General features: G+C 43.2%; 3 protein-coding genes across 5 annotated transcripts; 2 read left to right on the forward strand and 1 right to left on the reverse strand.

The window, feature by feature from the left end:
- Positions 1 to 740: 740 nt before the first annotated feature.
- LOC120043694 (terminal nucleotidyltransferase 5C-like) lies at positions 741 to 3,047 on the reverse strand. Its single transcript, XM_038988245.1, has 2 exons — positions 2,465 to 3,047; positions 741 to 1,327 (listed from the first exon to the last, which is right to left on the reverse strand). Exons 1-2 carry the CDS (start codon positions 3,045 to 3,047, stop codon positions 741 to 743), a joined length of 1,170 nt encoding a protein of 389 aa, XP_038844173.1.
- Positions 3,048 to 9,437: 6,390 nt separating this feature from the next.
- Positions 9,438 to 14,135, forward strand: LOC120044280 (charged multivesicular body protein 1b-like). The gene is made up of 8 exons (XM_038988887.1): positions 9,438 to 9,596; positions 10,082 to 10,179; positions 10,286 to 10,432; positions 10,715 to 10,783; positions 12,628 to 12,735; positions 12,917 to 12,960; positions 13,067 to 13,139; positions 13,411 to 14,135. Exons 1-8 carry the CDS (start codon positions 9,581 to 9,583, stop codon positions 13,453 to 13,455), a joined length of 600 nt encoding a protein of 199 aa, XP_038844815.1. The 5' UTR covers positions 9,438 to 9,580; the 3' UTR covers positions 13,456 to 14,135.
- Positions 14,136 to 14,514: 379 nt separating this feature from the next.
- rraga (Ras-related GTP binding A) lies at positions 14,515 to 18,833 on the forward strand. 3 transcript variants are annotated; one of them, XM_038989972.1, is made up of 10 exons: positions 14,515 to 14,817; positions 15,414 to 15,530; positions 15,690 to 15,789; positions 15,945 to 16,011; positions 16,110 to 16,332; positions 16,601 to 16,696; positions 16,770 to 16,892; positions 16,989 to 17,080; positions 17,191 to 17,306; positions 17,852 to 18,833. In XM_038989972.1, the coding sequence occupies exons 2-10, from the start codon at positions 15,504 to 15,506 to the stop codon at positions 17,953 to 17,955; spliced, it is 948 nt and encodes a 315-aa protein (XP_038845900.1). In that variant the 5' UTR covers positions 14,515 to 14,817; positions 15,414 to 15,503; the 3' UTR covers positions 17,956 to 18,833. The 3 variants fall into 3 exon arrangements, with proteins under 3 accessions (XP_038845900.1, XP_038845902.1, XP_038845901.1); XM_038989974.1 differs by having other exon boundaries at positions 14,515 to 14,683; XM_038989973.1 differs by having other exon boundaries at positions 14,516 to 14,657.
- Positions 18,834 to 19,096: the final 263 nt, after the last annotated feature.

Genomic DNA, 19,096 nt, shown 5'->3' on the forward strand with positions numbered 1-19,096 from the left:
GTGGTATATTGGCCATATATCACAAACCCCAGAGGTACCTTATTGCTATTATAAACTGGTTACAATGTAATTAGAGCAGTAAAAATAAAAATTTTGTCATACCTGTGGTATATGGTCTGATATACCATGGCTGTCAGCCAATCAGCGTTCAGGACTCGAACCACCCAGTTAATAATATAAGAAACGCTCGGTTTACACTTCATACAGTATTTCTGTGATGTTAAACAACTTTCTCATTAATTGACAATCTAGGATCCCCCGTCACAGGAAGGTGACAAAGGACTTGTTTGACATTGCAGCCGACAGATCTACAACTAATTTTGCATCATAAATACCTACTCATTATTATTTGTAAATCATTCAGTCAACATTTACCCACAATGCATCACAGATTGTATGCTCTTGAACACGGCCAAAGCCTGCCTGCCTGCCCTGCTGATGCAGCTGAAACAACCATGTAAACGGTTCTTTCCCTCTGACATTTTCCCTCACAGCTATTCTCTCTCCCATTCAAAACAAAAATTTACGGTGACGTGGTGGCCAGCCTTTATCTAAAGAACTCCAATCCTCCCTATTCTGTGTCCACTGTCTCTCACATCATAGGCAGTGTCTTTTCAAAGCATTGAACAAACTGTGCTCATGTAGCCTGTTTTCTTTTTAAAATCTATTTTGTGCCTCTGGTTACAGAGTAGAACCATAGAACGCAGCCTGCATGCTCTCCCCCACTCACATGCTGGGACCTACACCAGGCCGGTCTGCATGTGGACATGTAAAGGGTAGGGGTGGTAAAGGAGGGGGGGCTGTGCTGCCTGGGGAATGTAGTAGCTGCTGAATATGGGGTCAGCCATGTAAGGTGCAGGCTGGTAGAAGCAGGTGACGTTGGCAGTATTGGGAATGGCATTCTGTTCCCCCAGCACCCTCAGAGCCAGCACAGTGATCATATTGAGTGTCTGCCTCCGCTCATGTCCCATCAGACACACTGTACTCTCATCTATCACCCGACGCAGGGTCATCAGAAAGTCATATTTGCTCATCTCCTCGTCGCCAATAAAGTGGCAGCGCAGGTAGGCCTCGATTTTGCGCTGCTGCTCACTGAGGTCAGAAAAGTCAATAAAGAAGCGGGAGCACATGTAACGCTCAAGGGACTTGATCTCTGTCTCACTGGCTGGCCTGAAGTTCCTCACGAGCAGGTCACTGTACTTCAGAAGTCCACCTCCTCTGATCTCCTCTGGGTTATGGGTGGCAATGAGTCGGAAGCGCAGGTGATCCATGGCTTGCTCAAAGTCACCGTACATGCACTCTGCTACCACAGTGATGCTGACCCTGTCTTTTAAGGCCGAGCTTGGCCCTGGAAAGACTGTGGTTGTCTCTGGTGGCCCTGGTTCCTGAGCAGCAGCAGGCTCAGACTCTGGGACTCTGTCCCCTGTGGTTTGAAGGGACACTGATTCCTGAGTAGCTTCTGAGTCGGGAGGCTTTTTTGAGTATTTCACTCTGACTATTTGTTCTATGTTGTGGGGTGATATGTTTTTATCTTGGGATGAAACAGCTGGAGTAAAGTGATCTGTGAGTGTTTTAGTGCTCTCTAAGTTCCTCTGTCTGGACCCTGAGGAGGATGAATAATGGCCTTGATCAGTGTCTATTAAAGAGGGATTTGGTTGTATTGTTGGGAGTATTTCTATAGGCTCAAACAGCTGTGTTGTAAGATCTGACAGATCTTTTAACAAAGACCATTTTTCAGGGAGTGATGAAGTGCTGCTCATCTTTCGTGACATCTTCCTTAGAGATTTAGGTGAGGGGCAAAAGTCAGGGACAACTTGCTGGGATGTGTCATAGGTTTTCTTGGCTGGGGGAAGGAATGCATGTTCAAGGTGTATGTTTTGTGTGACAGCAGTGCAGTCTTGGGATGTGGATTGAAGTATCACCTGAAGTTGAGCTTGCTCTTGTTGCAGTGCTGAGTTCGCTGTGAGCAACATGGGGGATGAATTGATGTCTTTTGACTCAGAAATCAATGACTCCTCTGTGTTATTTTGAGGGTCTACAGATGTATTTGGCACCAGAGGTTCCATCTCTTCTGTCATTGTTTTGGAGGATATAACTGAGAGGTAATCTGTATTCTGAACAAATTGTATTTTTACTGTATCAACCGTTACCACCACCTCCTCTTCTACCTCTTCCTCGTCCTCCAGAGATCCCAGGTCTAGCTCTGCTTTCTCTAACACTTCCTGTTCCTCTTGCATTCCAGTTGCATGCACATCCATAGGATGCGATGATTCTTCCTTTTGAACAATAACCTCTTCACTGTGGCACAGACTGTCAGTGAAGTGTGTCATCATTGAGTCATTGTCTTTATCTTCTTTTAGATTCACAGAGGTGGAAGGGTACTGGGGTTCCATTATGGTTTTCTCTGCCCCTCTATCCAGATATAACACATTGCCATTGTGTAACTCCAATCCCTCACACTGACCCTCCTGCCTCCTCTCAGTCTCCCAATATGACTCCAGCATATGGTCCAATATAATCTGGAAGGAGTCCACACTGAATTCAAACTGTCGTCGCAGGGAATTTACGAACCTGAGCTCCACAGTCTTACCCCTGTTATTGGACAGTGAGATTAGGCTCCAGCGGTCGTGCTCATTGAAGACCTTGACCATCTTCTGTACGTAGGCCTCCTTCATGGTGAGGCAGGTGATCTTGCGTCTGTTGACCCCACGGGGAAGGAGGTCACGCAGGCTGCCCAGCACCACCTCCTTGATAACCTGGAAGTCCTCCTGTCTGGGCAGCTCCACTCCAAAGATGATGTCCAGGTCTCTGTAGCCCGTGCCGTTGTCCCTGACCATCACATAGCTGGCGGTGGAGCCATTGAGGCGGATGTCCCTGACCCTGATCTCCCTCTCCACTAGCCGGTCCTTCACTACGTGGATGATGTCCTTGGGTCTCACCTCCAGGGTGGGGAAGTTCCCTCGGCCGTGGATGTGGATCACCTCTGTCAACACCTGGTCCAGAGTCTGGACTTGCTCCAGGGTCAAGTTGTGGAATCTTCTATCCATTTGGAGCTCCATTATTTTGGGTTTACCTGCAAAAGGACACAATATTGTATTTGGAAGAAGCTGGGTAATTTCATGCCACAAAATGTGTGTTCAATGGGAAAGATTCTAATGCATTTTACAACAAGTGAAGAAATACTATCATTCATTCACATTGAGTTCAGGGGACGTCAATGTCAACTCTGAAACACAAGAGACACCAAAGGCACAGATTGCACCATTCCAAATTAAAATAGGTGTGTTGGTACTACTAAGCATAAGATAGAGCCCCAGCAGGATACAAGGCACCATCTATGGAATATGCTGTAGGATGCCTCCAACTCACAAATCTTGCCAGTTACTGTCACACATGTGCATTAGCCCCCCCCCCCCCCCCCCCCCCCCCCCCCTTTACACCTGCTTGAACACATGAGGTGGAAGATGTAAAATGAAAAATTCAGCAGGAAGGTAACCAGCTAGGAACTTCCTCTCAGAAGAGAAGTAATATGAGCAAACCTTGTCCTTGTTGTTTTTGTTCGCACAACATCCTCTGATCCAAAGGTAATGGTTTTATTTTCAACTGCTTAATTTGTGTATTTTAAACTTAGTGATAAATGAACTCATTGAATAATAAATACTCTTGGCTGTCTATAAACAAATCAATAAGGCTACATAAACATTTAGAAATGATATCCCACAAATAAGATTAGCCTGATGTAGCCTACTTTGACACAGATTTAACATGAACGGTGGTATGAGGTCAACAGCTGGGATATGTATTGGTACTTTCCCACAAAAGCCAAAAGTTTGCATGGACAGTTCTTATGGAATCCATAATGTACTAGAATAATAGTCGCATGCTGCAGAATTTTAGTCTCATGTGCAACCCCTTCTCGCCCGCGCGCCTGCTCCCACTCTTTAGATAAAACCATATGAGTCATACAGTCACTGAATAAAGCACCCCTCGCCGCGTCTTCTGGATTTTCTGCATGCGTGTAAAAAACATCGCCACTTCTCATATATTACCATTGTTGTATATTTGAGATTTATTCTATACAAATATGGTATATCAAGCAAGTAGTGCCGTTGTTGATAATCAGAATCGATCAAGTAAAATATTGCGTAGGCTATAAATCTGTTCTCTTGAGTTTTTATTTTACAGTCCTTATTAGGCTAAGTACTCAACGACGTGATGCCGCGTATGCACAGTCTATGCAATTTACCTAAATAATATTTACAAACCCTTTATTAGCCTAGTGAACACTCACAGGACACTGAATAGACCACGCACGTAGACTACATAAACATGCTTAACAGCTAAATATTTTATTGAACAGAAACTAATAAAATATACAAAATAAAACATTTTGGTGAGTTTAGTCTACACCTCTTCTCCCACGTCTTCACCTGATGCAATATTGTTAGGTATAATTTACACACTGGCCAACATTGTTTGCTATTGTTTAATCCATCCATGGACAATGCAAATCATTAGCCTATCAAATGTACATATTTGTTTGATCCGTTTACATTCAAATTGTATAACACACAAACCTTACGTATTTCGAAATTATTCCTGTATCAAATGTAACATGACAATGATCATGCAATTAAATAATTGACTTACTTAGTTAGCCTACTCACCTAACTGCTGAATGAAATGGTAGAACTTAGCCAAACTATAGTGATAAAAACAACAATAAGTGATATCCAACAGGTTTAATTGGATCTCCGAGTCGTAGACACAATTCGTTATCTTGCGAAGCTGTAGGTTCGTGCGTGATCGCTGTCCAACAAGACAGTGGTGCTGAAACAAACTGAAGTTCAACCACGCACTGTTTTCTCAACTGGGAGCGTAATGTAGTTTCCATGGCAATCTGGCGTCACGATTTTACGGTAACTGAACGATACTCTGATTGATAGATAATCCCATAATGAACAGACAATCTACAATATATATACAAAAGTATGTGGACACCCCTTCAAATTAGTGGATTCGGCTATTTTCAGCCACACCCGTTGCTGACAGGTGTATAAAATCCATCATTGGATGCCACCTTTCCAAGAAGTTAGTTCTGCACTGCTAGATCTGCCTAGGTCAACTGTAAGTGCTGTTTTTGGGAAGTGTAAACAATTAGGAGCAACAACGGCTCAGCTGCGAAGTGATAGGCCACACACGCTCACAGAATGGGACCGCCAAGTGCCGAAGCATGTAGCGAGTAAAAATCATCTGTACCAAGTTCCAAACTGCCTCAGGAAGCAACGTCAGCGCAAGAACTGTTTGTCGGGAGCTTAATGAAATGGGTTTCCATGGCCGAGCAGCCAATGGTGGCAAGCCTAAGATCACCATGTGCAATGCCAAGCGTTGGCTGGAGTGGTGTAAAGCTTGCCGCCATTGGACTCTGGAGCAGTGGAAACGCGTTCTCTGGAGTGATGTTTCCATCTGGCAGTCCGACGGACGAATCTGGGTTTGGTGGACTCCAGGAGAACGCTACCTGCCCGAATGCATAGTGCCAACTTTAAAGTTGGGTGGAGGAGGAATAATGGTCTGGGGCTGTTTTTCATGGTTTGGGCTAGGCCCCTTCCAGTGAAGGGAATTCTTAATGCTACAGCATACAATTACATTCTAGACGATTCTGTGCTTCCAACTTTGTGGCAACAGTTTTAGGCAAGGCCTTTTCCTGTTTCAGCATGACAATGCCCCCGTGCACAAAGCGAGGTCCATGGTTTGTTGAGATCGGTGTGGAAGAACTTGATTGGCCTGCACAGAGCCCGGATGTCAACCCCATCGAACACCTTTGCGATGAATTGGAATGCCGACTGCGAGCCAGGTCTAATCGACCAAAATCAGTGCCCAACCTCACTAATGCTCTTGTGCATGAATGGAAGCAAGTCCCCGCAGCAATGTTCCAACATCTAGTGGAAAGCCTTCCTAGAAGAGTGGATACTGTTATTGCAGCAAAGGGGGGACCAACTCCATATTAATGCCCATGATTTTGGAATGACATGTTTGAAGAGCAGGTGTTCACATACTTTTGGTTATGTAGTTTATCTATCAAGGTTTTCATACCCCTTGACTTATTCCACATTTTGTTGTTACAGCCTGAATTCAAAATGGGTTAAATATATAGTTTTTTTTTACCCATCTACAAGTAATACCCCATAATGACAAAGCAAAAACAAGTTTTTAGAAATGTTATCAAATTTATAAATAAAATAAAAAACTGATCACATTTACATAAGTATTCAGACCCTTTACTTAGTACTTTGTTGAAGAACCTTTGGCAGCGATTACACGCTCGAGTCTTCTTGGGCATGACGCTACAAGCTTGGCATACCTGTATTTGGGGAGTATTTCTCATTATTTTCTGCAGATCCTCTCAAGCTCTGTCAGGTTGGATGAGGAGAGTTGCTGCACAGCTATTTTCAGGTCTCGCAATAGATGTTCGATCGGGTTCAAGTCCGGGCTCTGGCTGGGCCACTCAAGGACATTCAAAGACTTGTCTCCAAGCCACTCCTGCGTTTTCTTGGCTGTGTGCTTCGGGTCGTTGTCCTTTTGGAAGGTGAACCTTTGCCACAGTCTGAGATTCTGAGCGCTCTGGAGCAGGTTTTCATCAAGGATCTTTCTGTACTTTGCTCCGTTCATCTTGATCTTGACTAGTCACCCAGTCCCTGCCACTGAAAAAACATCCCCACCACATGATGCTACCCCCACCATGCTTCACCGTAGGGATGGTGCCCGGTTTCCTCCAGATGTGACGCTTGACATTCAGGCCAAAGAATTCAATTTTGGTTTCATCAGACCAGAGAATCTTGTTTCTCATGGTCTGAGAGTCTTTCGGTGCCTTTTGGCAAACTCCAAGTGGGCTGTCATGTGCCTTTTACTGAGGAGTGGCTTCTGTCAGGCCACTCCACTATAACGGCCTGATGGGTGGATTGCTGCAGAGATGGGAGAACCTTCCAGAAGGACAACCATCTCCACAGAAGAACTCTGGAGCTTTGTCAGAGTCACCTCCCTGACCAAGGCCCTTCTCTCCCGATTGCTCAGTTTGGCCGAGGGGCCAGCTCTAGGAAGAGTCTTGGTTGTTCCAAACTTCTTCCATTAAAGAATGATGGAGGCCACTGAGTTCTTGTGGACCTTCAGTGCTGGAGACATTTTTTGGTACCCTTCCGCAGATCTGTGCCTCGACACAATCCTTCCTCAGAGCTCTATGGACAATTCCTTTGACCCCATGGCTTTGTTTTTGCTCTGACATGCACTGTCAACTGTGGAACCTTATATAGACAGCTGCTTTGTCATTATGGGGTATTGTGTGTAGAATGATGAGGGGGAAACAATTGATTCATTCAATTTTAGAATAAGGCTGTAAAGTAACAATGTGGAAAAAGTCAAGGGGTCTGAATACTTGCTATATACAGTAATAGCTGAATAGGATGACATTGACTGGAATACAGTATGTAAACATAATTAAAGTGACTAGTGTCCCATTATTAAAGTTACCAGTAATTCCATGTCTATGTACATAGGACAGCAGCCTCTAAGGTGCAGTGTTGAGTAACCGGGTGGTAGCTGGCTAGTGATAGGGTGGAGGCCGGCTAGTGATGGCTATTTAACAGTTTGATGGCCTAGCTGTTTTTCAGTCTCTCAGTCCCAGCTTTGATGAACCTGTAATGACCTCGCCTTCTGAATGTTAGTGGGGTGAACAGGCCGTGGCTTGGGTGGTTGATGTCCTTGATTATCGTTTTGGCTTACCTGTGACATTGGGTGCTGTATGTGTCCTGCAGGGCAGGCAGTGTGCCCCTGGAGATGCGTTGGGCAGACCTCACCACCCTGTGGAGAGCCCTGCGGATGCGGGCAGTGCAGTTACCATACCAGGCAGTGATACAGCCCTACAGGATGCTCTCAATGGTGCATCTTTAAATGTTTGTGAGGGTCTTAAGGGTCAAGCCACATTTCTTCAGCCTCCTGAGGTTGAAGAGCTGCTCTTGCGCCTTCTTCACCACATTGTCTGTGTGGGGGGACCATTTCAGATTGTCAGGGATGTGTACGCCAAGAAACAAGAAGCTTTTCACCTTCTCCACTGCGGCCCCGTCGATGTGGATGGGGGCGTGCTCCCTCTGCTGTCTCCTGAAGTCCACGATCAGCTCCTTTGTTTTGTTGATGTTGATGGAGAGGTTATTTTCTTGGCACCACTCCGCCAGGGCTCCCACCTCCTCCCTGTAGGCTATCTTGTTATTGTTGGTAATCAGGCCTACAACTGTCGTCTGCAAACTTAATGATTGAGTTTGAGGCCTGCGTGGCCATGCAGTCATGGGTGAACAGGGAGTACAGGAGGGGGCTGAGCAACGACCCCTTTGGGGCTCCTGTGTTGAGGATGTTGTTTCCTACCTTCACCATGTGAGGGTGGCCCGTCAGGAGGTCCATGACCCAGTTGCACAGGGCGGGGTTCAGACCCAGGGACCCGAGCTTAATGATGAGCTTAGAGGGTACTATGGTGTTGAAGGCTGAGCTGTAGTCAATGAACAACATTCTTACATAGGTATTCCTCTTGTCCAGATGGGATAGGGCAGCTTGCAGTACAATGGCGATTGCGTCATATGCATATCTATTGGGGCAGTATGCAAATTGAAGTGGGTCTAGGGTGTCAGGTAAGGTGGAGGTGATATGATCCTTAACTAGCCTCTCAAAGTACTTCATGATGACAGAAGGGAATGATAGTCATTTATTGCCTTTGCTTTCTTGGGTACAGAAAAAATGGTGGACATCTTGAAGCGGGGACAGCAGACTGGGATAGGAAGAGGTTGAATATGTCGGTAACACTCCAGACAGCTGGTCTGCACATGCTCTGAGGATGTGGCTGGGATAGTGTTATGGGAGTTTGTGTTATTGGGAAATTGCACTCCTCCAGGATTGGTGAATAAAGGCCTCAGTATCATTTAGGGGTGAATGAGCAGACATTCATAGAGCAGAGCAGGAGGAGCTTGGGAGGAATGCACTGGCTGCCGCAAAGAGGGGGAATATTATATCAGACAGAGGGTGAGTCATACCCTCACTCACAGCCGTGATCCAGAGACGCAAACCTAATCATCAATCAAGCTCGATTCCCGCCCACTCCCCAGTTATGCCACCGCCAGCACAGCTTGTCTTTGAGGAGAACCCCCAGCACTAACCTGATTGGATTGTCTCTGCACTGACATACCACCAGAGATAAGGGATAGAGGGAGGAAAAGGCTGTGCACATAATAGATAGCAATATTGTGGCAAATGTAATAATCCTGAATAAATGTAATAATTCCAGAACTTTACACGTCCATTCAGACATCCACTGACAGAAATAAAATAGTTATTTTTTGGGGTTGTTAGTGACGTCAAATGCAACGCACTGAACGCACCCCCTGAACATGTGATGGTGACGTCATATTTGGGTAGTGTGCCCGGAAGTATCAACGATAGTAAAATTTAAATAAGTAAAGCAAGTGCTGCATTACGTCTAAATCGAGAAGAATAAGAGCAATAACAAGACATTAATTCTTGGACCATCAAGGACCCTACCAGCATGTCGAGTATGGATAGTATCCTTTCGAGAGTGTTAACGTTAGCTAGGCGGAAATATAGGTAGAAAAGGAAGGCCTCTGTTTAGTTCACGATAAAGCCTCGTCTGAATACGATTTTAAAATACATATATAGCTATCAGGTTTAGATTTGTATTTAAGCGTAAAGTTTATACTTGGATTGCTTGGTGACAAAGGTAAACGCTTGTTTGCTCTTATTGATATTGTAACGACATCTGCCAAAGTAGGCATAATCTATAAATACACAACCAGTTTAGTAAACAATTTTACTAGTCTGAAGACACCCAGTGCCTGGTAGCATGGCTGGCATTTACAGCTTATTCACATGTCTACATCACAGGTATTTCAGTTATGTGGTGGAAGCACGTCACCAACGAGTAAAGTTTGTTTGTAAAGAGGGTATGAATAAAGTTTCAGTATTTGTGCCCTTTTGGGTTTAATTTATGTATGACCATTTTGAAACAGTCTTTAACGTCACGTCACAGAGCATCTCTTCAATCTCAAGTTTTCAGCCAAAGAACTGCAACGAAACTCTAAGAAATGTGACAAAGAGGAAAAGGCAGAGAAGGCCAAAGTCAAAAAAGTAAGTAGGCTTTTTACATCATTAGTCAATCCCTGAATCACCTCACCTTAACTCTGAACATATCAACTGAGAATGTAGGGATACTGAACCTTTATCCTTGCCATAGGCTATCCAAAAAGGAAATGTGGAAGTGGCACGGATCCATGCGGAAAACGCCATCAGACAGAAGAACCAGTCGGTCAACTTCCTTAGGATGAGCGCTCGGATCGATGCAGTGGCCTCCAGGGTTCAAACAGCAGTCACAATGAACAAGGTGCAGTTGTTATACATACCTACGCCCTACGAGACTTCACACAGCTATGTTCTTGTTTTGTAGGTAAACATTTGTACACACTTTACAACACGTAAAACATTGGTTTGGATGTTCAAAATGGAGACACTAATTCTGCTTAAGATGGTTCCACACTTTTTTACTTGGGAGGGAAAATTTGGTGCAATGTTGTGTGAAAGTGCAAGGTAACTACGGCAACAATGGCTGTGTCCAACCACACAGCAAGGTACCTTTCTATTTAAGTAATGTTGGTTAATTCTACAGGTCACTAAATCTATGGCTGGAGTGGTGAAAGGCATGGATGCCACACTGAAGAGTATGAACCTGGAGAAGGTAACGTGTGTATTTTTGAATTTTATTTGGATCCCCATTTGCTATTGCAAAACCAGCAGCTATTCTTCCACACAAAACATGGCACAATACAGAACATTAATAGATAAGAACAGCTCAAGGACAGAACTACATACATTTTAAAATGTCACACACAGCCTCCATATCAGTACAGCCGTCTTCATCGACCTGGCCAAGGCTTTCGACTCTTGTCAATCACCGCATTCTTATCGGCAGACTCAATAGCCTTGGTTTCTCAAATGACTGCCTCGCCTGGTTCATTAACTACTTTTCAGATAGAGTTCAGTGTGTCAAATCGGAGGGCCTGTTGTCCGGACCTCTGGCAGTCTCTAAGGGGGTGCCACAGGGTTCAATTCTCGGGCCGACTCTTTTCTCTGTATACATCAATAATGTCGCTCTTGCTGCTGGTGATTCTCTGATCTACTGCTACGCAGACGACATCATTCTGTATATTTCTGGCCCTTTTTTGGACACTGTGTTAACTAACCTCCAAACGAGCTTCAACGCCATACAACACTCCTTCTGTGGCCTCCAACTGCTTTTAAATGCTCTAAGTGCATGCTCTTCATCCGATTGCTGCCCGCACCCTCCCGCCCGACTAGCATCACTACTCTGGACGGTTCTGACCTGGAATATGTGGACATCTACAAATACCTAGGTGTCTGGTTAGACTGTAAACTCTCCTTCCAGACTCACATTAAGCATCTCCAATCCAAAATTAAATCTAGAATCGGCTTCCTATTTCGCAACAAAGCCCCCTTTACTCATGCTGCCAAACATACCCTCATAAAACTGACTATCCTACCGATCCTTGAATTTGGCGATGACATTTACAAAATAGCCTCCATCACTACTCAGCAAACTGGATGTAGTCTATCACAGTGCCATCTGTTTTGTCATATTTGTCACCAAACCCACTGGCTCCAAGTCATCTATAGGTCTTTGCTAGGTAAAGCCCCGCCTTATCTCAGCTCTCCGGTCACCATAGCAACACCCACCGGTAGCACGCACTCCAGCAGGTATATCTCACTGGTCATCCCCAAAGCCAACACTTCCTTTGGCCACCTTTCCTTTCAGTTCTCTGCTGCCAATGACTGGAACGAATTGCAAAAATCACTGAAGCTGGAGTTTTATATCTCCCTCTAACTTTAAGCATCAGCTGTCAGAGCAGCTTACTGATGGCTGTGTACAGGTACAGTGAATCTGTAAATGGCACAACCTCATCCCCATATTATTACTTATCCTCTTGCTCTTTTGCACCCAGTATCTCTACTTGCACATCATCATCTGCATATCTATCACTCCAGTGTTGATGCTAAATTGTAATTATTTCGCCTCTATGGCCTATTTGCCTACCTCCCTACTCTTCTACATTTGCACACACTATACATAGATTTTTCTATTGTGTTATTGACTGTACGTTTGTTTATATGTAACTCTGTGTTGTTTTTGTCGCACTGCTTTGTTTTATCTTGGCCAGGTTGCAGTTGTAAATGAGAACTTGTTCTCAACTGGCCTACCTGGTTAAATAAAGGTGAAATTAAAAAATAAATTAAAAAACATGCACACAAAATATCTAGGTCAAATAGGGGAGAGACTTTGCGCCGTGAGGTGTTTCTTTATCGTTTTTTAAATCCAGGTTTTGCTGTTTACTTGAGCAATCACAGGTGGGAGTTCCGTGCAATCATGGCTGTGTGTGTGTACGCTCATAATGCTGGTAGTCAAATACAGCTATTTGATAGGTGTCACTCTCTTTTTAGACAGTATATCTTATGTTCTTCACAATCTGAGAGGGAAATTGGGTAATGAATGTCTCATCTCTCTAGATCTCAGGCCTCATGGACAAGTTTGAACATCAATTTGAGACATTGGATGTGCAGACAGCCCAAATGGAGGACACCATGAGTAGCACAACCACACTTACCACACCACAGGTAATGATGCTTTTCTGTGCTCCTGCTAGACAGACCTTTGGTCTTTGACCAGATTTGTGGCCTTTAATCTTGAAGTCTGTAACAGTAAATACACACCCAAGTGCAGATCATGACGAGATACATTTGTTTATTCTGCTCTGTTCACAAACAATGGAGATTAACAGTCAGTGACGTGTTTCAGAATCAAGTGGATTCACTGATGCACGAATTGGCTGATGAAGCAGGGTGAGTATTCCTCATTTTGTGGTTTTCTCCATTCTTGAAAAAACATGTATATAAAGGATGGAAATGTAATGTATAGCAATTTGTTCTTCTGTTTCTTTGTGTTTAGTTTGGACCTGAACATGGAGCTCCCACAGGGGCAGACTGGATCAGTGGGAACCAGCGTAGCATCAGTAGAGCAGGTACAGAAACAGGCCCTGAACAAGAGCCATTATATACCCTACCACACTTTCAATTGTCTACTGAACAGGATCTTTAAAATAAATTATTGGGATAATAGAGCAATGATAACAATGCTGATATTATTATTGTAGCTGTGCCTCAGGCTTGCAGAAATATTGCCCTCAGCCCCACCCCTCACCCTTCTTACATAATAAAAAAAGTTTTATTTTTAGAGATGTCTGACTTACTGCATCTGCAACAACATAACACCTGTTTTTCTTTTGTTCTCAGGATGAACTGTCTTCAAGGCTTGCCAAACTCCGAGACCAAATGTAAAGGAAGAACTCGGTCTGAGACCTCGATGCATGGCCTGAACTGGATAAAAATCCAAGACCTGCTGTTCTTTTCATAATGTCTTTGTCTCTCATTTAGTTTCTCTTTAAATGTATATCTTTGAGAGCCTTGCCCTTGGGTCCTTTATTGGTGTTCGAAATGTACTATTTTATATAGAGAGTATGAAGGTACAGGAATATAGGCCACCAGCCTACTAACACAGACTTATTGGTTATGGAAAATTCATGATTTAAAAAAAATATATTATAACTGGTATGGTTGCATCTCCAACTGATGCTTTTTGTATGTCTTTATTGTGTTGTAGTTTGGCAGACCTCTCTTGTCTTAAAATGAAACTACAATGTTATATGATGCGTTTCTTTCCGGTGTCCCTCCATTTACCCATTTCCTGACAAGATATTTTATTCACGTGAATAATAATAATTGTGTTTTAAAAATGTGTATATATTCTCCTATCCTGTATCAGAACGGCATGGTTTTATGAAGAGATTGGTTGGTTGATTCTTACATTTGATAACTGAGGTTTTTTTTTTGTGTGTGTGTCTACACAGTTTAGGGTATTAGATAATACAATTTTATACAGTAGGCTGTCATTGTAAATAAGAATTTGTTCTTAACTGACTTGCCTAGTTAAATAAAAATAGCACCTTTAGCCTCTTGTACCGCGTATCTTTTTCAGTCTCATTTCCATGTATGTAAACAATGTTGAAAATAATAGGGATTAAAGCCGTGCTTGACTTGGACCGAAATAGGTGCATGTACTCATTTGGGTTCTGGTACTGTTTATATTTAAGTGCAGGAGCTCCACAATACTTTTGAGCTAATATTCTATTTAGAGGAACAGGAGCTCAAGCAGTAGAACATGTGAGGTGCAGGTACTAAGTCAAGCTCTGGCTTAAAGATGAAAATGTTGAATGCACATGTCAAAATGACATATCGTCTGATGAAATTTGCCACGTTACAACATAAATATCCCCAACATTTGACGCTTTGGAACGCACCCACACTTACGCATTCTTGGGTCACGTGAATTGCCCCCTCCCAGCTAGTAATCACGTGAAATGTCTAACGCTGTGTAGACAGTGGAGTTAGTTTCTGTACCTCTAGCTACTCAACTAACCAAATATTTATAAAAGTAGTTTTTTTTCTGTTTTTATTTTACGAGCCTCGACCAGCCCCTTCAGGTGATAACGCATCAGATGACCCGTCGGTAGTATAATCGTAACCGAATGATATTGCATGTTTTGTGGGCCTGCCAGTTAACGTTAGCTAGCATCAGCATGTTTGTGGAGGCTTAAACACAGCAAGCAATGGACCTGTCAGCTCGCTAGCTATCTAAATCAAGTAATGTATAAGCTATTTTAAATCAAAAATATTGACATAACTATATAGTTACTGAATATTTTGTCAATAATTTAGCAATTTTTCATCGCAAGCGAGTAAACTAAACCTTTTCTGAATGTTGTTTAACGTTATTAGCTGGCTAAGTTCGTTAGTTAGCTTGCTTGTTGTACATAGCTAACGTTAGTTTTATGTAACTAACGTTAGTTCTTTTGATAGTTGAGAACGTAACAAACTACACCAACATTATAGTACATCTCTGGCTACACTTCAATACCAAAGTTATACTTCCCTTTCTTCATTTCACTTTTTATGCTGTATCCCCTTTTGTAAATACATGCTAATTTGTGCAATGTATAACTGGTAGTGCAAATGCTTTCATTTACATTTTTCACATATCCTAACTATATCTGGCCCTCTAGTGTCATATAAGCTAATAATCATATACTCTTGCAATCTAGATATTTTACCTATTATGTAGCTAACATTTTTTTGACCTTACCAACTGTTTAGTTTGGATGATACTAGCTAGTAATTACATCACATTAGAGATAATGACATATCTGTATTTATTCTGCATGTTATGTCTTGTGCTGAAGCTGTAAGTGATACGAACAGAAAGCCTGCTGAAGAGGGCCAAAGTCAGACTGACTAGATTTCAACATTCTGCAAACTGAAAGATTAAGGGGATGTCAAGCACAGCCATGAAGAAAAAGGTAGATAAATAAAAAATGAACGCTACACTGGTATTTGTAAGAATTGAAATAACATTTTCAGTGACAATAGACACTGGGGGCTCAGAAGAGTTGTAGGAGTCTGTGGTTGTCCCCCTATAGAAATTCCCCTTATATGCAATTGGTTGACGTCCTCTAAAGGTGTTGCTGATGGGCAAGAGTGGGTCTGGGAAGACGAGCATGAGATCGATCATCTTTGCCAACTACATAGCCCGAGACACACGCCGCCTTGGAGCCACGAGTAAGTACTAGCTAAAGTTTCTAAACTAAATACATTTTTAAGCCAGTTGAAAATGCCATCATTTCAATTGTTGTCAGATAGCTAAGTCGTGTTGCATTGATGCTCACCCTATTCTAATTATTGAATTTTCTTTCTCCTATCCTCTTGTGACTTAGTTGATGTGGAGCACTCCCATGTGCGATTCCTTGGCAATCTGGTTTTGAACTTGTGGGACTGTGGAGGGTAAGTCAACCAGTCTCTTTCAGCCTCATTTGACAAGCTGTAGGGTGTTTCTCTATGTGTATCACCACAATTAACACTCTGCTTCCTGTGTCTGTCAGACAAGACACTTTCATGGAGAACTACTTCACCAGCCAGAGAGACAACATATTCAGGAACGTGGAGGTGCTGATATATGTGTTCGATGTGGAGAGCCGTGAGCTGGAGAAGGACATGCATTACTACCAGTCCTGTCTGGAGGCGATCCTCCAGAACTCCCCCGACGCCAAGGTCTTCTGCCTGGTGCACAAAATGGATCTGGTTCAGGAGGACCAGAGAGACCTGGTGAGCTGGGGTTTACACAACACCATGCCGATCAGACACTTAATGTTTTAATGCATCAACTCATATTCACTTATTCATACACACGTTGAATTTTAAGACATATTTCACTAGGAATCTGGCTTAACACTTTTGCGGCACTCAGACATTCCTTCAAATGGCCAGAGGGCTCCACCACTAACCAACCTGTTAGGAGGCTATTTATTTAGCATGGGGGTGTGCTCAACTCTTAACACCTATGTGGAAGACTGATTGTCCTCCATCTCTCCAGATCTTTAAGGAGCGTGAAGAGGACCTGAGGCGTCTGTCCAGGCCATTGGCTTGCACCTGCTTCAGAACATCAATCTGGGATGAAACACTGTACAAGGTAGCTGCTCTGTCTGTATGACTGTTTATCGCTGTTCCCTCATAAGTCTCTAACATCTTGTTTCTCTCTTAAGGCATGGTCCAGTATTGTTTACCAGCTGATCCCCAATGTACAGCAGCTGGAGACAAACCTGCGTAACTTTGCCCAGATCATTGAGGCAGACGAAGTGCTTCTGTTTGAGAGAGCCACTTTTCTGGTGAGGGCTGCTAGCTATTGAAAACGGCTTTGTTGAAAATCTGATGGTTGGATGAGTAGGAAATTATGTAATTTCTGGTGGTAATGTTTGTTACAGGTAATCTCTCACTACCAGTGCAAAGAGCAGCGTGATGCTCACCGCTTTGAGAAGATCAGCAACATCATCAAACAGTTCAAGCTCAGTTGTAGGTGAGGTCCTCCTCCAGAAGGAACATGTCTCTGTGGTGACCTTACTGCGTCTCGACCTGGTATCTCTGTCTTTGGTGTTTTCATGATGCAGTACTTTGTGGTGTTTGCAGTAAACTGGCAGCCTCCTTCCAGAGCATGGAGGTGAGGAACTCCAACTTTGCGGCCTTCATTGATGTCTTCACCTCTAATACATATGTTATGGTGATCATGTCGGACCCCTCCATACGTAAGTATAGCCATTATTATTATTTATTATTAAGGACTTGTTTGTACATGAGAAAAAACATATCTACTGTAAGTCAATCAATCGAATATATTTATAAAGCCCTTTTTACATCAGCAGATGTCAAAGTGCTATACATACAGAAACCCAGCCTAAAAGCCCAAACAGCAAGCGATGTAGAAGCATGGTGGCTAGGAAAAACTCCCTAGAAAGGCAGGATCCTAGGAAGAAACCTAGAGAGGAACCAGGCTCTGAGGGGTGGCAAGTCATCTTCTGGCTGTGCTGGTTGGAGATTATAACAGGCCAGATTGTTCTCCAAGATATTCAAACATTCATAGATGACCAGCAGGGTCAAATAATAATCACAGTGGTTGTAGAGGGTGCAACAGGTTAGTACATCAGGAGTAAATGTCACTTGGCTTTTCATAGCCGGGCATTCAGAGGTCGAGACAGAAGATGCGGTAGAGAGAGTTGAAAACAGCAGATCTGGGACAAGGTAGTACGTCCGGTGAACATGACACTCTAAATAATGTTGTCTCTACTTATAGCCTCTGCAGCCACACTCATTAACATCCGCAACGCCAGGAAACACTTTGAGAAGCTGGAGCGTCTGGATGGACCAAAGCACAGCCTGACCATGCGTATGCGCTAAGTACTGCATCTGGCCCAGAGGGTGCCAGCCAGCTGAACCAATCAGTCCACAGACAGCTAACTACAGGCTGTGGTCCAGCCTTGACCAACGCATATGAGCAGCCCTGCACTGTGCTACCCTGTCTCACTCAATCACATGTTTTTCCTACAGAAGATTCTGTTTTCCTTTAAGTCAAATCTTTGTTGATCTCATGTATCATGAACTGTGATGCCTTTCTCAGACATAATTGTCAGATTTAAAAAAATATATATATAGAAAAATCTATTAAATGCTCATATTTTACTGTTAGGGGATACCAATGCTGTCTTGGTCTGTCACAAAGTCACTCTGTAAATGGTAAGCACAGTATGTTGATTAAAAAAGGAAAAGGAGCTTCAGAAATTATTTTCTGCTTTGTATATAGTCAAGTGACTATATTTACAATGATCTGCTGTTGTCAAGGCTAGAGTTACGTTACTATGTGGATGTGATGAGTGCTACGTCGCCATGCCATCTCATGTAGTCAAGGCTTTGACACTGAATTCTATGAATCAGGGCTCTAAAACCCTGTTCCTGGTGAGCTATGGTCCTGTAGGTTTTCACTCCAAACCCTAATATAGCACACCAGTTTCTAACAATTAGCTGGTTGATAATCTGAACCAGATTAGTTACAAATGGGGTTGGAGCAAAAACCTACAGAAGGGTAGCGCTCCAGGAACAGGGTTTGAGACCTGTTATCAATGCTTTGAGGTGATGGAAACTGGTGGGGGGTGGGATATGGGTGTGAGCTCAACAAATACAGTATCTCACACACTGTTGAACACTGGAAAACACATTTTGTGAAGACTTTAAACCTGGAATAGTGCATTCATGCATAAATAAAACATATTTAGAAATAAGTCTGGTGTGTTCTGCAACATGTGACAAGGAATATAATATGGTGTAAGTTTTTTTTTTTGGTTGTACTTTTACCCCTTTTTTGTGATATCCAATTGCTAGTTAGTCTTGTCCCATTGCTGAAACTCCCGTACGGGAGGGGTGAAGGTCGAGAGCCATGTGGCAGGGTTGTCCCTTCGAAACACGACCCTGCCAAGCCACACTGCTTCTTGACACACTGCTCGCTTAATAAGGATTAGCCCCTTTCTTTCAATTTTGCCTAAAA

Source organism: Salvelinus namaycush, chromosome 3 (assembly GCF_016432855.1).
Source record: "Salvelinus namaycush isolate Seneca chromosome 3, SaNama_1.0, whole genome shotgun sequence".
Lineage (NCBI taxonomy): Eukaryota > Metazoa > Chordata > Actinopteri > Salmoniformes > Salmonidae > Salvelinus > Salvelinus namaycush.

Coding starts and splice junctions, on each gene's coding strand:
- LOC120043694 (XM_038988245.1), bottom strand. CDS start 3,047: ATGGATAGAAGATTCCACAACTTGACCCTGGAGCAAGTCCAGACTCTG. Junction 1,328..2,464: donor GACTGAGAGGAGGCAGGAGG/GTCAGTGTGAGG, acceptor CGGCCTTAAAAG/ACAGGGTCAGCATCACTGTG.
- LOC120044280 (XM_038988887.1), top strand. Junction 10,433..10,714: donor CAGCAGTCACAATGAACAAG/GTGCAGTTGTTA, acceptor TTAATTCTACAG/GTCACTAAATCTATGGCTGG. Junction 10,784..12,627: donor AGAGTATGAACCTGGAGAAG/GTAACGTGTGTA, acceptor TCATCTCTCTAG/ATCTCAGGCCTCATGGACAA.
- rraga (XM_038989972.1), top strand. CDS start 15,504: ATGTCAAGCACAGCCATGAAGAAAAAG. Junction 15,531..15,689: donor GCACAGCCATGAAGAAAAAG/GTAGATAAATAA, acceptor CGTCCTCTAAAG/GTGTTGCTGATGGGCAAGAG. Junction 16,333..16,600: donor AGGAGGACCAGAGAGACCTG/GTGAGCTGGGGT, acceptor CCATCTCTCCAG/ATCTTTAAGGAGCGTGAAGA.